The sequence below is a fragment of the Cinclus cinclus genome, chromosome 6, assembly GCF_963662255.1.
Source record: "Cinclus cinclus chromosome 6, bCinCin1.1, whole genome shotgun sequence".
Classification (NCBI taxonomy): domain Eukaryota; kingdom Metazoa; phylum Chordata; class Aves; order Passeriformes; family Cinclidae; genus Cinclus; species Cinclus cinclus.
Window position 1 is genome coordinate 42,722,282 of NC_085051.1, and position 20,814 is coordinate 42,743,095.

Below are 20,814 nucleotides of genomic sequence, written 5' to 3' on the forward strand. Positions count from 1 at the left end.
CTAAAGAGTTTGTCTCATTCATTTTAGCAAATGAACATAAAGAGAGAGATAATCACCCTGTATAAATATATTAAAGTGCTTACCCTGGAGAGGGCAAAAAGCTATTTGAAAGACAATATTGACACAGGAACACATGGAAAGGAAATGGTCATTAATACATTTACATCAGGGTCCTGGGAAAAAGATTCCATTCCTATGATCTTAAGTGAATCATGTTTAAAGCTCTCTGAAATGTCTACATATGAATATACAGCAGCTTCAATAAACCACTGACTAAAGTCTCCACTAAAATGGAATAATTTCTACGAAGTCTGTAATGGGCTTGAGAACAGAGAGTTACAGGACATATGCTGGCAGGATCTCTAATCTCCCTTTAGACACTAAATTAAATGGCTGGCTTTGGAGAGGAGCACACTGAGCTGAAGCTGTTTAAAAATTTTGTTCAACTGTAACAAGAATAGCTGGGACATGAGAATCTTGGAAACAGTTTTATATGCAAAACCCAGATCTGGACTTCACAACAAGTACTGAGCACTCTTAATAGTTTTAAAAAAAATGAGTCCTAAGTTATTAGTTCAAATCAGTGTCCGTGAAATATATTGCAGTACCACAAGGGTACTGACAAGTAAATTGGACTGGCATCCATGTGACAAAGCTCAGAATCACAATTCTTATTCTTGCTAAGAATAGATCAGAATGAAGAAATAGCATGAAGTCTCCTCTTCCTCTCAAGCAATACGCACAGTCATAATGCAAATACCAGTTTATATAAGCAGAGAATTTTGATCTCATCTGTCAAACATGAGGACAATTAAGACCAAATTGCTTCTAATAACAGATGAACATGATCATTAAGATTCATGTCATATCTGTGCTCCATTACTGTACAGTTTGATCAAGGCTAGATGAGGTAAAAAACAGATATTGAAGACAGAAACCAGCAATTTCCCTAGAGTACTGTCATCCAACTCTGCTCATTACTGCCTTGAAAGAACAGAAAGTGTTACATTTTTCCCCCAACACTGGGGCTGAATAAAAAATAAGGAGGCAGAAGTCCTGATAAAAATGGACATATATTAAAAGTATCTAAGTGGGCACAAGAAAGTAAGTTGTCAACATAGAAGCTGAAGGTTTTGCTTAAATTAATCTGTTCACTATTCCTGTTTTTGACAAATCTGCTTCCCATTTTATCCCACACTGTTCTTTGAGGAGATGACTCTACAACTGATCCTCCACAGGCATTCATAATCACTTTTCCAATTCCTGTGATGTGTAGTCCAGAGATTCCCCCAAGCCTTTCTTAGGTTTCAGATGATAACAGAGCAAAAGAGGAAGGAACAAGCAAATCCATGCATTTGGGTATTGTGAAATTTCTCATTCTTACTTGCTCTCTGCTGCTGCCAGCTTTTTCACTGGATGTTTTATTCTGCCAGCTCCATTCAGCCCCTTCATAATCAGACAGGAAATTCCACACAGAACTGGGATCTTTAATCAAGAGCACATGCAATGATTTACAACTCTTTTTAATTGGTACTGCTGCTGAAGCCTTGCTTGCTTCTCTGCCATGTAGTATCAAGGGTGGAAAACGCCAGTTCTCAGGTGGGTGACCTCTCCCTGCAGTGTATCATGCTGTGATTCGGGAGCTGCAGAATTGTGTTCCTTGGGATGCAGCCAGTGCTTTAGGGCATTGGCTGTGGTGCTGAGCAGCACAAAGCTGGGAGAGTGCTTCTCCAGAGTTACTCTATGGCTACAGTGCCATTCCTGCCTCCTGTCAGTAGGACAGCAGCATGCTGCCAGGAATGGAATGCAACAGGCGAGATGTTGCCACCAAATCCTGCCACTGAGGTTTTCCACTTTGAAAGAGCTGGTTGTGAGATATCTTGGTGTTCTTCTCTCCCAGCAGCTTTAAGCTTGGAAGACACTTAGCATCCTGCAGAATTGGTCCAAATAAACCAAGGTGTTCCTCTGTGAAAACAGCAATCACAGATAGCTGCTGCATTTAAGCATTCCATCTCCAATTAAGCTTTACACTGAAACGTCCTGTCCAGCTGCAAAACCTCCTGCTGAACTCCTCAGGCTTATCATATCAGCATGTGGTCTTCTGCATTAGAAAACAACTGGGGCCAACGTACACACTGGGGCCGAGGAATCACAGCCTTACAAACAGAAATAAAGAGCTTTGTACCACCTAGTCTGCCTCACTGGCCTGAGACAAACTACAAAGCTTCTACTCACATCTGTTTTCTCAGGATATTGCCTATACAAAGGCAGATCAGAAGGTCAGTCCTGTGACTCACCCTGGATTTCTCTCTGCTGTCCTTTCAGCTGATCTGACTATGTAAAAACATTGGTGAATGGGTGTGAAAAGAGTGAACGTCATCAAGAACACCATGCAGGCTCAGCATTTAGCTGTTCTATAATAAAGATAACCCTGCTACAAATCCACAGTTACTGTACCTTGCACTTCCAAATAGCCATAAGAAGAAATCTCAGCACCTGAACTAGGAGACTAGGAGATGCTCATTTAGCTGATTGCAGCACAGGGCCAATGACATGCACAAGATCAGAACTGATTCTATGCTAGCAAGCAGATAAGAAAACACTCAGTTAAACAGCAAAGTTACTATACACACACACACACACACACACACACACACACACACACACACACACATATATATACATATATATATTAATTATATATATGTATATATATAAAGTTTAAATTATAACCTTTCCAAGCAATAACGAAAATGAAACTCAGTTCTTTTATGCTGTTACCTTATCCTCTTACACTTTACCTCCTCCTTGTCTTAGACTTGGTTTTTTTAGAATGTGGAGGAGCAGGGAAGGCCTAATTAATTCATGGGGGTAAGCACCATAAGACTCAGTCTAGCAGGCATTAGTAGAAGCAGACACTACTGAGCTCAGACACTTCTAAGCTCTCTTCTAACTCCTTTCTTACTATAAGAGCAATGTTAAATCTTGTCCTCCTACACCCTGATATTTCTCATTGTTCCTGAAGAAAAAGCAAGAATCTGATAGTCCTACAGTAATATCAACCAGTCCTCTTTGTGAGGCAAGGTTACAGAGAAGATAAATAATCAGTCTTATTTTCTGGGGCATAGTAGAGGCAGATATTGGATCTTTTCAAGTTAGCAGACTACATTTAGCCCCATAAGAGTTGGCAGAGCTGAGCTCTGTGACACCTCAGCTTGCTTTAAGTGTTATCACCAGGACAGTCCTTTTTAAAAATGAAGTTTTGAAGGGATGGAAATGGCTGATCAGGGACTAACTTTGCTGCAGCTGATGCTAATCAGGAAGATATTAGGCAAATACTTGCTCAGGACATGGCAGTATTATAGAACAGCTTGGGTTGCAAGCAGCCTTACAGATCATCTTGTTTCAACCACCCTGCCATGAGCAGGGACATCTTCCACTAGACCAGCTTGCTCCAAACCTCATCCAGCCTGGCTCTGGTACATTTCCAGGGATGGGGGATCCAGAACTTCTCCGGGCAATCTCTTCCAGTGCCTCACCACCTTCACAGTAAAGAATTTCTTCCATATTGCCAGCTCATGTTGAACTTTTCATCCACCAATACCCCACATCCTTTTCCTTGGGGCTGTTCTCAATGCATTCTCTGCACAGCCTGCAGTTGTGCTGGGCCTTTTAAACTGAAGGGTTTGGTGCAGAAATGACCAGGTGAGGTTCTTTGGCCTGAGACATGCAGAAGGCCAGACTGGACAACAATAATGACAGCACTGTTTTCCTTTCTGTCTTCAAAGCCTATGAATCAGATGACTGTACACCAAGATTATTTTGTAATTCTCTCTACAGAATAGATAGAAACAAACATGTTTATTGTTGTACCTGTTCTTTCCTCATTCTAACACTTCCCCCTTCCTCCTGGCAGATTTTCTGTGCCTTTCTTCCTACCACAAAGAAGGACTGAGACAGTGACTCTGCTCTGCTTTTACCTGCAGCTTTCATTAAAGAGCAGGATTGTCAGTCTAAATGGCAAAAGCTATTTCTACTTTACCTCGGTCCAGCTTGCACAACCAAGCTGCAGGCTTCCCCACTGCAAAAGAGGAATGAGGATTGAACACAATAGCAGAGGTCATTGGGATACTGCAGCCAAGAAGCCTTGAAGATGAGCTAATTTCCAGTACACAGGTCTATCCTGGGATCACAACACTTCTACTGCTATGAATTATCTAGATTTAGTGTCCCAGATCTCTCCCACTAATTCATTACTCTTCAAGAAGCTAAAAATGCATGAAAAAAATCTGGGATGACAACTAAGACATAAAACTCCTGAATTGCTAGCTGGTATTGACATGAAAAATAAAAAAAACCCTGCCTCTGGTGCTGAATCTAGCCCTTACAGGCTGGAGTTGTTTAAGAATATATTTTAGGTACTATTTGTTCATGGTACTCTGGAGTCCCCTCCTCCTTGAAGCCAGGGTTGGATGTTCCTCTCTGCAGCCTCTCCAGCTGGCTTTGGCTCTCATGTACAATTTTTTCATGTGTCTGGGACTGGGACACCAGCACAAGCTGGTTACACAGCATAACTGAAATGCAGTTCTGGATGGAAGGTGGTAATCATCAGCATATATTATTTTCCCCCTTGGCATGGTAATTAACATGGAATAATTTCAGAGCTTGTAGCCCATTCACGGTATTCAGTGCAACCACATTGCACAGCTATATAATCTGTTCAAAGCTGTTCGTTTGGAACTCACAGAACACCATTCTTGCATCACATCAGGATTCAGTATCCAGCTGGCTACGGTTACACAAGAAATGTAACAGAAATACTGCAGAAAAGCATTAGGAAAAGGTTTGAAACGTTATTACTTGCCTTCTATTACCTTCAAGAGATAGCTGGAGCTGAGCTTGTCAGAATTGCCATTTCCAAGTTTTGGAACAGAAGCAGCAGAACCCCATTAAATGACATGTTTTAGTTCGAAAATAACAACATTCTCAGAATTAATTCCTTGTGCTATTTATGAACTGTCTGGATTTTGAAAAGTTAGGGGTCACACATGCAAACTTCTACTTCCAAACATGCAAATGTTCTCAGAAAATTATAACACAACAATTTCCTCAGTATTTTCCAGTAGCCCCGGAGATACAAGAAAGTGCCAAAGAGAACAACTGGTCAGCAAATTGTACTGTTAACATCAAATGTGGCACAGCAGCTTTGCTAAGATACAAATCACAACAGAAACAACACAACTATGCAATGCACCTAAAATTGCTATGAGGAAACTTATCCCTACACACAGACATACACACACGGCTTTATTATATAATACAGAGAGATTCTATTATATATCGTATTAAGTTTATAACACAGTATAATTTATGAGCTATGTAAATATATATATTCTTTATTATATACATACTGATAATATATAATTATTTATATTTGTATACAATATAATTTTAATTTATATAAATAAAAATATTTCAAAGAAGAATGGTGAAATGCAGAAATCTAAATCAATCTGTGAGGTATTTGGGCACAACCTTAGAACAGATCCATAGTTACAAGACGGCCTCTCCCTTGCTCCTCTGTCTCAAAGATATTTGGCCTTTTTTGAAAGCTGAGACAGGCATCTGCTATAGAAGGAACAAATACTTGTATTGTATCAGTAACAGAGATGTCCTGTGTTACTTATCTTGCAGAGCACAGCACAAAGGCCAAAAGTTCCCATTTCTTTTCACGCTCATTGATCCAAGATGAGCGACATGGTGAGGCACGGTAAGAGCTCTGAGGCAAGGGGCACTTCAGCAGCACCAAACACAGCTTCACACACTGTGAAACCCCAGCTGTTGCAAAGTGTTTGCTGTTATAAGCACATAAACATGCCCACGTTAAATGGACAGTCTGCTATCACCTCACCCAATTTTTTGTTGAGCCGCTGCAGGCTAGAGAGTCCCTTGTGCTGACAAAGAGGATAATATAGAAGGCTCCTTGGTGCCAGAGTTCAAACAAGCATAGGCAATGAAGTGCAGCATCTTTTAGCTTCATTTTGATAAAAAAGTAAATTTTTTTCAGCTTTGCTCATGCAACATTTACCTTCACCACTGAGAGCATTGCTGCCTTTACAGGACATCAGTCTGCTTATCCCATCTCCATCAGCTGGGAGGTTTTCTGCAGTCCCCTCTAGCAAGTAAACTTTCAAGTTGCATCATTCAAGACTCTCATCTTCCTCAGGTATCTTTCCAGGCCACATCTTGCATAAACACATGCATTATATAAGCTCAAGCCCCTAGGTTTTACACTCAAATTCTCTGTCAGTTATGAGAAAGTTAATTCCCAGCCAATTTTACCTGCTTAGAGCCTACCAGTCGTGGACATCAAGAAGCACATTTTTATGGCTGGGACTTGTCTCTGTGTATGCCTGCAGTCAGAACTACCTCAGGCTTTAATCTGCTCCCACACAAAGCCCTGTGCCCTGAACTACCACAGACGGTGTTTAAGCAATTTGATTGCAGGATAAATTCAAGACAAGTGGTGAAATTATGCATCAGAGTATCCTTTTATCCTGTTCAGGCAGTAAAAATTCACCATAGCTAAAACAGCTATTTTACTTAGCATCTGACCACAAGTAGAATATTTCATGTTTTCCTCATCACTAGGTTTTTCTCACTTGAAAAGTATTAAACCCAGAGTGTTTTATAGACCTGATCCTTTACCATCACTAAGTAGATCAAACATTGATTTATTATTTTTATAGGGCTTTTAGCAGTGAAATTAGTCTGATGTTTTTTCCCTCCAGCAAGCTTGACCTTGGAGTCAACACCCTGGCTAGCAGTCAAGGTGACTTGATCATCACACAGAGCATGAGGATTCCTCTCTTTGCCTTCAGAGCAAAATACATGCCACTTCATTATCTTGATGAAGCCTTCAAACTTCACTACAGACTGAGGCAGCCAGTCCTTTGAGGGGAGAAATGCAAATCAAATGCTCTAAACAAGTCAGGCTTAAAGAACTGAATTTCTAGAGAGGAGCAGAGAGGATGGAGAGAAGAAAATGGTAATATATTTTTTGTCCACTTATACACTGCTGTGGTGGGATGATGGTGGACGGAACAACAGAAAAGCAGCCAGAACTGTACCACAATTCCATGGCCACTAGATCCTTAGCTTCTGCACTTCCACAAACCTTCTTGATGCCAGCAACCACCTTGGGAAGAGGACTGTGAGGCATCCCAGGAACAGGACAAACAGCACTTTGTTCATGCTGCCCTTCTGCAAGCTCTGCACCTGGTGACAGGAAGACTCTGTGTATTTCACACTTCATGTTCCAGTATCACTAAGGTACTGGAAGTGTAAGTGTATCTTATGTTTTATGTATCTTATGATTAGGGTATCTTATGTTTTAACTAATAGCACAGTCTTGCTTATATTATCTCCTTTTTTACTTGTAAAATATTTTAGGTGACTGGAGTGAGTTTTTGTACTCATCTTGTTAATGAATTTGTCTGTTTGTGACTGACTGAGAAAGACATAGTAAGAAAGTTGCACACAAAGCTTTTACTGAAGTATTAGCTTTTCTTTGGGCCACATATCGGATATAATCCCACACATGTCACAGGCATATACAGCAGCCCTTTTGTCTTTGATTTGCCTATATGATGTGAAGTTACATACAGACTGGGCATCCCTCATTCCCTTTGCTCAGATGGAGACAGCCCCAGTGACAGCATCCTATACCAAATCAACAAAATAGCAATATCCAGCACATACTCCAGCTTGCCTATTCTACCTTTCTACCAAAAAGTGGTTTCCAAACTCAGAGGTACAGAGAAGCAGAGTATTCCAAAATAAAAATGGTCCCACAAATTTATGGTAACTTCATTATTTGAAAAAAGAAACAGTACTGAGCCAGCACCTACCATGCTGCTGTTTATACACTTGCCTAGAAGCCTGACCTAGCTTCACTGAACCACCAAATAATACTCTGCAGTTGATGCATGCATATGTTTCTTATGGAAGGGACATATGACCTCAGCAAGGCTTAGCCCATTCTCACAAAACAGATCTTATTTTACACATATTTTTACATTCACCACCTGAGAGAAAACACATTAAATATCTCCCAGGTCTGAGCTATCATGACACCAGGGAATCAATTTTCATCACCAAACTGGGTAGCTGCTGACCTTCCTCAGCTTGGGTTGAACAACTTCCAAAATAGCACAGGTGCTTCCTCCTGGAGCTGTGTATTTTTTTGTGTCCTGACATGTCAGCCTTTTTATGCACTATGAAAGTCAGCTTTGTCATTCAGGACTCCCCATTCTCCATGCCATGACTAGCACCACTCTGCTTTATTTCTCCTGCTTCAGATTACCCAGAGTAGAACTGAAGAGCAAAGAACTACAATGCCATATAGCACATTTTTCCACAATCAGGATTGTGTCTGAATAGAGCCCTACAAGGTCAGATACAAGATCTTTAAATGGTTAAATTCTGCTACTGAACCATCTTATGTCATGTCTTACACTCTCTCTGCATTTACCGTTCAGTAACAGTGCAAAGCACTGTGCAAAGAATGCCTCCAGCAAACTGGATCTGTGTCGTGGAACTCACTGAAACAGAGAGGAGCAAGCAGAACTGGGCCTGCCTCAGCTGAATACATTGTAGAGAAAAATTCTGCATGGAAATTCAGGAAGGCATCCCGCCTCTCCCACAGAATACTAGTTCCTAGATCAGCTTAAGATGACGTGGCATGTGAAAACCAGAAATGCTCCAAGTCTATCAACAGGTACATAGCTGCACTTGGCTCTAACTTCAGAAGCCTGCACATGTCTGTGTTGTGTAAAATCCAAGTGTGATTTTTTTGGAATTGGAGTAGAACAAAATGTTGGTCTGCCTAATCCTTGAGTTTGTTCTTTGGATCCATTCCCCGTGGCTCAATTCTGAACAGTGAGTTTGAGTAGCATCAAAAAAATTGAGATGGAAGCTTGAAGGCTTCCCTCTTACCAGCTGAATCTGCTGCAGATGTTCTACCACTGGTCAAGTCCTCGGTATTAAGTGACTGCAGATCTGTGTATGAGGGAGCAATGCTTGGGCTGCTGGTGTCCTCTGAGTTGGTTGTCCAGCTGCTCTCTGAGGCACGGGCTTGCCTCTCAGAAGAGTTGGAAGAGGGGGAAGTCCAGCTGGGTGCTTTTGATGCAGACACTGGTTACAGAAAACAGGTATTGCTTAGAAACATGCAGGGCAATCTACCCAAAGATCACAACTATTTCAAAGACATGCTAGATCAGTGGACTGGGGCTCTGTGAGTACAAATTCCAACATCCACAGCAACACAGTTTATAATAAATGCAGAGCAACTTAGCTAGTGCCTGGCACTGTTACCCTCCACAGGTACTCAGCTGTCTGCCTTAGATCTGTACTGCAGGCAGCCATATGCTTTCCTGTTGCACAAGTATTGGAGAAGCTGTGACTTTTCAGAACAAGATTTGATGTTTCTGACATGCTGACAAGACCTGAATATGTTTGTTGTGCAACACAGTGGAGTATTTATAGCACCACAGATTTTTTTAAAGTGGTTTTATTACATTTAATTAAGCATTCCCTGTCTGTGACACCCACTCAAATGCAGTCATCATCTCAGGAATGCTCTGCATGGAGGGGAAGTATAAAAATAACCTGAAATTGACCTATTAATGTGCACCAGGAATGGCTTGTGTTTCTGAACATGTGGAATGTAGAGTCCCAATCTGAAAATATTATGTAACTCAGTGTTGACCAAAAATCCTGTTCTACTCATTTGCCAGACTTGCATATCAAACAGTTCAGTCCTGCCTAACCATCACTCAGAGTTTAGAACACAATCACACACACATCCAATGCTATGAGTTTGTACTGTGTACTCTTTGTAATGCATACTCTTTGCCCACAACATCACTTGAATGCTAGGAACAATGGGTGACTCAAGTGAGGGAATAATACTAATAAATAAGAAAGTTATGGTTAAAAAGTCTTCCTGAACTAAGGAAAAGTATATGGCTAGAGACAACTTCTAATTTAATATCAGCTTAATAACTGTTTTCTAAATTAGTACATCTATATTTAGCTGCTAAACCAACAAAGATCTTGATGCTACCCAAATTTCACAGTTACTGAACAGCTACTGACACAGAGATTGTCTTCTCAGCATGTAATAAACAAACAACCCTTACTAGCTTGACAAATACTTTGGGGAGAAACAACAAATTAATGTTGAAGAAGATTTATCTCTCTCCATCCAAGTGATGTGATGGAACACTTCATCATTATGGAAATCTTGTGTGCATAGACAGAATATCCAAACAGTGCTCTCTGCCTTGCCTCTTGAGAAGTGTGGATTTATTTTGTACATCTGCACTGACAGCCTCAGGTAAGAAGGCAGTGGTATTTTTATATACAGCTGTGAGCCTACTGACACTGAATGGCTTCTGAGCAGGCTCATCCCTGAGGATGAGGAGCTGAAAATCAGATCTGTCCCTTTATTTGCACAGGTTGACAACTGTTGTGTCAGATACAAACCAAATCCCACCCCTCCTCCCTCCAGTAACTGCACATTGTAGAGGAAGGATGATGAATGTATGATTATAATCTGTCAATCCCTCTCTCAGTCCTTCTGTTAAACACAGCATGAGGCACCTGAAAAGCCATCCTTAAAACTTCAGCTGAAATTGCTTTCACAGACAGAGCCCTTTATTTGGACATAGAGGACAAGCTGAAAAGCTGAGCTCTGTATGTGGATTGCTAACAGAAGCCAAGTTATTTTTTTAAGTGTGTTTCCTATCCTAAAAACAGTGGAATTATTTCATTAAAAATAAAATCTTTGATTTCCAGTATTTTTTTTAAGTCAGTCATAGAAATACAAAAACACGGGCTAATTTAGAAACATGCAAGATATAATTACTCAAATACTGCCAACTAGTTTTGTGCTTTCCAAACCCAGTTTTTTATCTAAGAAGGCAACTGACTGGACTAGTGTTGCCAAATGCTTCTATATAAAGGCCAGTTAATTTCATTCCAGGTAAGCTGGACCATCTTGAAAGAACAGAATTGTTTGCTTTTTTCCTAAAATGAGTCTTGTACTTTGGAAAACCAAAATCATGGGCAGCTTTTTCTGCAATAGATCTTTAAATTCTTACTACAGTCAAATTCTACCTGTGACTGTTCTAGTCAACACTAATTATTTAAAACAGAAGTCCATTTTCTCCTATGCTGAGCCAAAAGAACATCTAGCTATCTCATAAAGCAAAAGTAAATATCTACACATGTTTAAGATTTCTCTTCAGATGCTTCTGCTGCTGCTTTCCAGATTCCTGGAAGTGCTGCAGCCAAATTCCTAAATGAGGAAGGGCGCTTTTGTAGAAATTTTTAATTCAGTCTTTAATGCCAATAGCCAGAGAGGCACAGCCTTTCTGCTGTAGGAATTTCTCAGAAATCCGTTTATGCTGAAAGATCAGCACCAGAACTATCCCTAAAATGAAAATTCTGTAGCATGCGTTGGATACTGAAAATCAACTCAGAGCTTCCCAAAATGAAAACTGTTTCCTTCAACATGCATTTTACTTTTCTTGACATGTTTGTTCTTAAAACAATGGATTGGCTTTTAATATGCAGATTTAACTTTTGTTCCTCTTTGGTGTTTTAAGGACCTGTTTCTTGATCCCTACACTGCATTACAATAAACCATGTTGGCATCATTTCCTTTGCTATTACATAGGACTTCAGTTTTTTCTGACTTTACCATAGCATCACAGTTTCTAGTGACAGGTGTAGTTTCCAGCTGCTGATCTTGTGTTGCAAATATTGCCTACTTTCAGAGAGAACAGCAGAAAGTAGTTAAGCTCAGATATGCTGCTGGATAGCGTCTCAAGGGACGTGGTAAGAGTCCAAGTAATTTGAGCCATGTAAAACCAGACAAAGCTCTTGAGAAGAAGTGGGCGTGGCTGAGCAGGATGGATGATGTTAACAGATCTCGCCTTAGTCTAATTATGGTGACTAAGAATACCTCATTGAATTGAAGAGTGCAGCTAACACATTGATAGAATGAGACTGTGAGCTGGAGGCCCACTGTGTAACAAATGCAAATGTTCTGTCACCTGCTGACTGTGATCATTTACCGATTGTGCAACATTTGGGTGAGCCTAAAAATCTTATTTTTTCACTTTGGCAGTAACAGTTTGACTAGGCTGATAATAATCACAACGAAAATAAAATTTCTTCTTTTCCCAGCGAAAGGAAAACAGAGAGGGACACCATATATAATTCCTGTGACTAAATACTTCTATGGCCTCATTCTAGTGTTTTTGCTTCTTGAGAAGAAATCCACATGATTTGGCAGCTGTCAGTTAACTTTACAAAAATCCCAAATGCAGAAATATTTTGAAACAAACATTTTTCTTAGCATTTACTCTGCCTGAACCTGGCAGAAGGGTTTACAAGAATATTCTAAATAAATATACTTTTCACTGTGAGGTTTACTACGAGTGCTTTTCATTTATGTACCTCTGATTTTTACCTTTTTTTATCTTCCAAATTCCTCGCCTGCTTTTTCAGCCCTGTTTCTTGCCATCAGTCCCCCAACCTCTGCTCCCCCAGTAACGTCTTCACTCTTGCCAGAACAACAAGGGCCTAGCGTTAGCCTTGTTTTTTCTTTAAAATGTACTTCCTTTAGGAAAACCACTACATTCCAGCTGTCTTTAAATTGCTATTTTTTAGACTCTGAGCACTCTGGAACAAATATTTGCTTTTTTGGGGAACCTGCCCCAAAATGCTGTAGTTGTAATGTCAGCACAAGACAGCATCTCTCTCTCCTAGTACCCATACTCTTTGCTCTCATGGCACTCCAGAAATCCCACTTTGCAAGCCCTTTTCAAGATGTGTTTCCAAGGAGCCTGGTCATCAGCCTGTAATTATCTAGTCAGCTGAGCAGCTACTCAAGCAGAGACAGACAGACAGACAGACAGACGATTTCCCAACAGTGCTGGAGCCGTGACAGGAACGCGACCGGGCGTGCTGAGCCTCCAGGACAGCTGCCTGCACAGGAAACAGATTTCAAATGTGTCCATCCTTCCCACACCAATCCTTCTGTTTGTACTTGGCCTTCATACTCTTCCCTCCCCCTGTCTGGGTATTTGCTATTGTTCTTATGCAGAATGTTTGCTACTGGAAATGAATTAATTGCTGTCACCAGGGGCTTTCCACTGAGGGTGTCAGTGTACAACCACAGAAAAAAAATCGTGATCTGCACAATAATGGAGAACAAATAGGCTGAAGTTTATCCTACCTCTTGCTGTCAAATGTCCCTCAAAGTAAAGGGCCAGAAACAAAGAGCTGTCATTTCTGCTTTACTTTGGAGGCTGTCAGTGGCACTGGTATGGCCATTTATCATACAGGGTCCAAAAAAGGAGTGGGACCGGCTCCTAAGTAAGAGTTTTAAAATATCCTTAGGAAACACCTCTTTAGGGTTCCTATATAGAATAATAGCTTCCCATGAAAGAATTACATGGAGTGCATCCTGGCCTGTTAGGGAGCCACCCTCCTCCATGACTCTCAGTCAGATGCCAAAGTTAATGTGTAAATATCCTCCCTCAGTGATATGGATCACACAGGACAAGCCTCTACAGGGGCACAAATGAGCATCTTCAAAACTGCAATGCTTTCACAAAGTCTACTCTACTCTCCTCATCTGCATATCCTAGACCTCTGCCTACAGACTACTGTCCCCTGTGACTGAAAACACACACCAACAGGCAGTGCTTTTGCTAAGCATATACCTTAAGATTGGGCTCCATCCCTCTAAGGGTAGGACATCAAGTAATATATGATAAAATGTGTTTTATGGAAGACTTTTTCTTATAATTATCTTTGTTAAGGTTGAGCAAAGATTTTAATTTTTCTATTAAGAAGATACATTTACGAATTTTTCAGTTTACAAGGATATAACAACATTAAGGAAGGAAATACCAAGTCAGAGCAACCAACAGGTCCATTGAAAAAGTATGTGGCTGTATGAGTAAGCATAAGGATCACATAGCCACGAAACTGAGAGAGAAGTAGAGCTCATCAGTTTTACATATTTACACTTCACGGGTGCTCTTCTTCTCGCCACATCACAAGGAAAACTAAGTATTTACAACTAAGAACCAACCAATAAATACAAAGAAGGTCAGAAAAATGTCTTTTAGCCAGAAGATTCCCCTACTTCTGCACAAAGATCTAATCACACTGTCTCAAAAGGACTAGTCTGTAGCACCCATCAAAAGAGCAGATGGAAAACCAGATGGGGTTTACCCAAGACCCAATCCAAAGTTGACAACCCAAGTTTTCTGACAGAAGTATTATTCATGTTACAGGGAATATTTGATAGACTCAGTGAGCAGAGGAAAGCTATAACTCTTTAAAATGCTTTAATAAATTGCGGTCATAAAGTGGAATTGACAACAGAGAATCTCAATTTAAACATGAAAGAGTAAATAAACTATTGTTTTCTTGGGCAATTACTCCACAAGCTCCTGCAAGGAAGGACAGAAATCTGTTCATGCAGAAAAGCTAGAAGCTCATATAGCCCCATCAGTTACCATAAGCTGATGAGGCAAGCCAGAGGATTTGCATGCATGTTTAAAGAATGTCAGAAAGAACTGCTCTACTTGAAGAAAAGTGCATGCAATGCTGGAATCAAGGTAAACTTCTGTTGTCTTTGTAATTCACCATCTGCTTAATCATAGCACCAAAAGAAGGAAGTACTGATGAGCACTGGCACACTAACTGTTGGTATCAATGAACTGCTGGCAAAAAGCAAATGAGAACCATGATCAGGTAAAGGCTATCATCACAGAGGTGATCACCATTCTTTTAGTTCCAGATTACAGAGGTAAATATGGCTCAGACTTTTTCAATGGCTGCTCATACCTCTTTGTAAGAAAAGTCACTACTGAAAACACTTCTATGCTCTTTCCCCATGAATGCACTTTAGCAATCTCCAAGACTTATTCAAGACACAGGTGGAATGGATCACAAAAGGCTTTCATTTTCTTTATAAAAAGAAAATATTTCTTGCTCAATCCAGAAGGATAGTGTGAGCTCCTTTTGAAACTCCGCTAATATTGTGTTAAAATACATTACAAACTACTCAAAGTTAAACCTTTTAGAAGCCAAAGAGCAAGGCAAAAATCCTGTATGCTCTCATTGTACTTTGTTATCTTACTGGAACAGACCTTTTCATTGCTTTTGTCTCACCTGTTTGTGGGTGGGTTGATGAAGCACTGGTCCATGGTGCATCCTCAAACTGAACCCAAGCACCGATGGATGATGACAGATCAGTGCTGGGACACACATGGTTACCAAGCCCAGCAGAATCCAGCTTGGGCTGCTCAGCTGCCTTTTCCAGCTCTGTGCAGAAAAGGCCTTGAAATTCTCCATTTGCACTGTGATGCTCTTCTGAGGATGTGTCTGAGGAATGAAAACATTTCACTGGAGGAGCCTCAGTGCTACCTAAAATAGAGACGACAGACAGAGATTTACAGGATTAACCATTCTTTCATTGTTTTTTATTGAAACATCTAGAATTTGCCATTAAATGTAGGAAATTTTTCTTCACCTAATGCAGTTTTTGAATTAACACTGGGCAGTCTTGCGCTTGATTATAATAGGTGAGATTTCCTCCATGGTTGGTTGGATACTGTCTTGAATTTTGAAGGACAAATCCAATCCTGCAATAGATCTACACTACATTACTTGAGGAGAGTAATTTGCCTTTTTGGCCCAAATTCTCCTATTACATAGGGGTAGCAGGAGATAATTCCATCTCTTCACAAATTGCTTCCAGACAGAAGGCAAGCTCTCCCATGCTAGATACATGACAGTAGTTGGTCTAAATCAAACAAAGGAGGTCTCACCAGTTTCAAAGAAAACCAGAGAGCTTACCTCGTGGGTGAACAGGGAGGAGCAGCTCGTCAGTGAAGGACACCCACTCGGACTGGTGGGAGGCAATGACACTTGTCAGAGATGTCATATTGGCAGCAGGTCACTCATCTTCACTTGGGGATCATAAGGAAGAGGAAGCAGAATGGAAGGGGTACAGTGAAGATGAGCCAACAGAGGGACACACCTCCTTTGCACTTTCTTTTCAACTGCTGTTAAGACAAGAAAAAAGTAGGTTATGTCTTTTAGAAAATTAAATGGGAGAAACTAGTGCCACCATTTTTTATAATATAGAATGTTAAAGCAATTTATGTACCACAGTCACAGTACTGTCAAAGCACTGTCACCTTTGACAGAGGAATGTCATCTGTGTCTAGAGGAGGGTTATACTTGAGCAACTCCTTCATATAAAGCAACTGAGGGTCTTGAAATATCTTCATATTAAAATAAATCATCACCAAAACCAATATTTTAGTCCTTATTCAAGAAGCCATGCTTCTCATAATCCCAGCAAAAGCAGATGACGATATTCTCCCCAGTTTAGAAAATTTTGATTATGACGTAACTTAATCCCCACTCCAAGATGTTAACACCTCTTTGCCCACCTTGCTGCTTACAATGTCTCATCCCTCTCCAGAGCAAGCAATAAATTGCATATTTCATTATCAATAACATTTATGTAGCTGATTCTGGAATGAGGATGAGTGGCCAATGACTCTTATCATGGTCTGGGTACAGACAGCTGTCCTCTCATGAAACTGTACTTTCCACTCTGCTGCTTGACTGGAACTTCACATTTTGATTTTAAAAACCATCTTAGACCTTGTTCAAAGTTTAGCATGGTTTTGCTGTAGCTCAGCAAATATTTTCACAGATGTGGCAACTGCATTTTGTAGGCCCTCCAATGGTATGCACCCCACACAGATCTGTGAATCTGCTAGATGGAGTAGAGCACTGGAAAGTGCTCTGGTTGCTAGCTAGTAACTAACAACTAGCTAACTAACTGCTGGTCAGGTCCAGGCAGAGAAATTCTCTCTGACAAGCACCCATGACCACCTCAGTTTTGCAAACCACTTCAAAACTCTCAGGAGACTCTTCCTAGGGAAATATGCTAATTTTGTCCCAAATTATCTCAAGCATTGAAGCTCTTGTTGCCATGGTACTGAAGTACTTGAAAAGACTGAAAGTCAGAACTGACTGCGTGAAAGAGCTTTGAACAGCCTTTCTTGGTCTCCTGTCTCTCACTTAACTAAAGGGTTTTTCAGGGTGAAACTTCATGTTAGTATACAAGAGCAGATACTTCACCTAGACTTCTCTTTACCCGTTATTAATTATATAAAATTTGGGCTTAAAAAGCAGACATATTTAATGCAATCTTTAAGAATTTCTCAAGGAGACAGATCATCAAATAGCTTCCAATATTATATCCTCCTCAGGGCTATGAAGTCCTTGGTCTGCTGAAGGCAAATCAGCAATCAAGAAAGAGATGAAAACTGCAGAAGTTTGGAAGTCACAAACCTGCCTGACAGCGAGAGAATCAGTGTACAGTGTCTGAAGATGAATCTTTTTGAGCGGAATAGAATGCAAAATGTACAATTTCCTGCAAACACAGAAAAGGATTCCTAGAGATAATCCTGATGGCTTAGTGCAATCTGCCTTAAGACTGATCCCCTTGCCATAGACTTCCCAGATCCTATGGCACCCTGACCAGTCACCCTGCACGTTTCCCTTGTTACACAACCAATTCCCTACTGCAGGAGGGGCAGCAGTGCTTGAGCCCCTTTTCCTCCACTGCCATGGCAGGAGCCCTGTCTCCATGCAGAGGGGGCAGGTACACCTGCCTGATCAACATCTATTTTGGGTGCTGTTAACAGAAATTTAAAAAGCTAAACACAGAAGTAAACAAAGAGGAAAAAAACCCAGATGTTTAGGGTCATTTGGATGCTATATGAGGGAAGGAGAGGATGACCTTGGCATCTTGTTTCCCTCATGTGACCAATTAAGCTGTTTGTTTTGGGCTTGTTTAAATATCTGTAACTAAGTTTTCTTTTCCCAGACAACTGTATACTGACCTAGCCTTTCTCCTGGAAAAGTCCTGACAGAAGCATGAAGTGGCAGGAAATGAAAAAAGAAAACAGTTCAGCCTGCCCTTGATGCACAGAGACTGTAGTAGAGCTCATTTTTAACTTATTTTTTTCTTTTTAATTTCAAGGGTAAGAAAGATATGAAAGGAGGCGAGAAAATGGACTGCTTCAGCAGTACAGATATATGGGAGAACGATACCAACATTTTAAGACAGATTTCCTCTAGTGCCCTACTGCCCTGTCACAAACATAATTCTTAAAATCCACTTAGTACCAGACATCAAAACTACCACTTTAAAAATGGATAATGAGCACTATAAACCCAGAAAAGCATCAGAATACTGTGCAATGAGGGTTATACAATTTCCCCATTACTGGAATTTTCTAGAGACTTCCCAGTTTACTTATTAAGTTACATTGTGTTGATTTATCAGGGTTATCACACCCTTTTAGACAAGCAGCCTAAAAGAGAGGAAAGGCAGTCTGAGTAGCTAATAGCTTAAAAGATACTCAGAATACAGGCATTTTGAGGATGCATATGTTAGGTTTTACAATAAGAAAGAAAGAAAAAGATAGAATTTTGTATTCTTTCAACATTCACATAAAAGCCTCAATCCCACCCCTTGACCTAAATGCATGTACAGAATTATGAATCATGTATAGCTAACACCTATGCAAACTATGTGGACAAAATACTTCATCCACAATTATTTTTCACCTCTCATTCAATCTCCAAAATCCTCCTTTGAGAAAGACCTGAGCCAATGCCACTGTGAACCAATGAGCCTCAGCCAGAACAATACCAGTGCCACTGTGCATTGAGTTGATACAACCATGCTGCAATCTGCAGAACTACTACAGAGGTAAATCTCGCCAGAAGAACCATTTGAATTGTGGGTAAGCCAGAATCCTCTCTGTAACAAAGGACTGCTATTTAAACATTGCAGAGAGTACTCTGCATGTGAATTTCAGAGTGTTCCTTCTTGTTCTTCAGACTTCTCAAACATCGCGGGCTATTCATAGAGGAATGAATTTTGGAGCCTACTAGGACTAAGAAAAATTGATCCCTTAAACTCCAAGTGAGCTACAATTAAAGCAAAAGTTTATGCTGCACAGCCCAAACAAAAGCAAATGGAAACACATTTCTTGGAACAAGATATTACCAGGCCAGAACAGTATTATTTCTCTCTACATGAACAGGATTGTTTAGATTGTTACTTATGGATTTGTGTTATTATGTGCACTAAGCTTTTGATGCTGAACTGGTTTAAAAAAAGTAAGCAGATTTATCAGATTTTTGGTAAAAAAATGTGAATCAGAATTTTGTTTATTTCCTACTACTACAAAGTAAATACAAGGTAAAGCAGATGTTACACCTACTCATCCCAATGATCCTTACCATCAATTCCAAGGCAGTGACTTGACCATGAGGCAAAAAAAAACCTCTAAGAAGTTGAAATTTCTGCTTCAGGTGTCCCTTTTTTACATTACAGTTTCACAGTGGTGCATGTAAATCTGAGTAACAAGTAGGTAACAGTTATTTCCAGCTCTCCAGAAGGTAGAGACCATAGAGCTGGAACAAAACTCCCTGTCTCTTCAGTCCTACCAGTGTTTTGATAAAACACATTATATAAGCCCTTTTTAAAACTGATGAAGGTTCATTCTAAAATGACAAAACTGTTTTGATAATTAGAAACCTCTCATTTCAAAACTATATAAACACAAGAGTCTACAGCCATTCCTTCTTGCGATGTGATTACCCATCTGTCCTTTTGTACAGCAGCAGTCTAGCAACAGATGAAAAGGAATGTAATTGTCCTTCTCACTTTATCTTGGTCAACCAAAAAACCTGCATTTGAGAAAGACACACATAATTATCCTGCGACAGAAGTCTGATAGCTAGCACCTTTGTACAATGAGCCCTCACTTTAGGTGGGACCTTCACATACTATGTGAGTTAAATACCAACATTAGTAATGTTGGTATCTAGAAACGTTTGTGGCACTGTTGAGGTTTAGAAGTATCAGAAGTATCTGCAATTGCATGGTGTTTTTGTAAACAAACCATGTGAAGTATTTAATTACTCATGCGTTTGGACAGAAAACGTGAACAGTTTCCCAGTAGATTTCAACTCTGCTTAGAAGAAACAGCTTAGCACAGTTAATAATTTTAAGCGCTAAGGGTCATTTCTCCAATTGCTTCAAGTTACATCCATATAATGCAGACTGCAGTCAGCTTTCTGATCATTACCCAGAGTTACTAGGCTACAGTTACATGGGAAACCAGGAGAAAAAAAATCAGAATAAAAATACTGAGAATAAAATTCTCAGTTCACTTTCTTGTTTTCCAAATATAATATCAATAGCAAGCTTGTGCTAAGTGCATACTCTGCTGCCTTATATGGCAACACTGTTGAAAAAAAATCCTGTAATCCATACAGTGATTCTGTTTTTCTTGTTTACACATTCCTTTACAATCCCAGAAACTGAAACATTCACTGGTTACCGTGGTTTGCATTTGGCTTTGTAGGAGACCATTGTGGGAAAACAACTAGGCAAGCTGTTAAATTCCACACAGACCAGAAAGAAACTAAGCCAAAGGGACAGTAAGAAAAGGAAAGACTCTGACCAGGACTTTTCTTGTAACAAACAAGCCTCACTCCCACCAGGAAAGCCTCAAGGAAAAACAAGTAATTTTATCTTGACCATGTGTTTGGCAAACCTGTACAGATGAAACTATTCTAGTACCACAAACTGAGGAGTGATTGGTGCCTTGGGCAAATTTC

General features: G+C 40.1%; 1 protein-coding gene across 1 annotated transcript in view; it reads right to left on the minus strand.

The window, feature by feature from the left end:
• Positions 1-16,036, minus strand: part of STON2 (stonin 2) — a 49,906-nt gene extending 33,870 nt beyond the window's left edge. Inside the window, exons 1-3 of the mRNA XM_062495285.1 lie at positions 15,949-16,036; positions 15,262-15,516; positions 8,998-9,195 (exon numbers count right to left, since the gene is read on the minus strand). Of these exons, the coding sequence (XP_062351269.1) occupies positions 8,998-9,195; positions 15,262-15,516; positions 15,949-16,036 (541 nt within the window). The remainder of the gene's footprint in view (positions 1-8,997; positions 9,196-15,261; positions 15,517-15,948) is intronic.
• Positions 16,037-20,814: the final 4,778 nt, after the last annotated feature.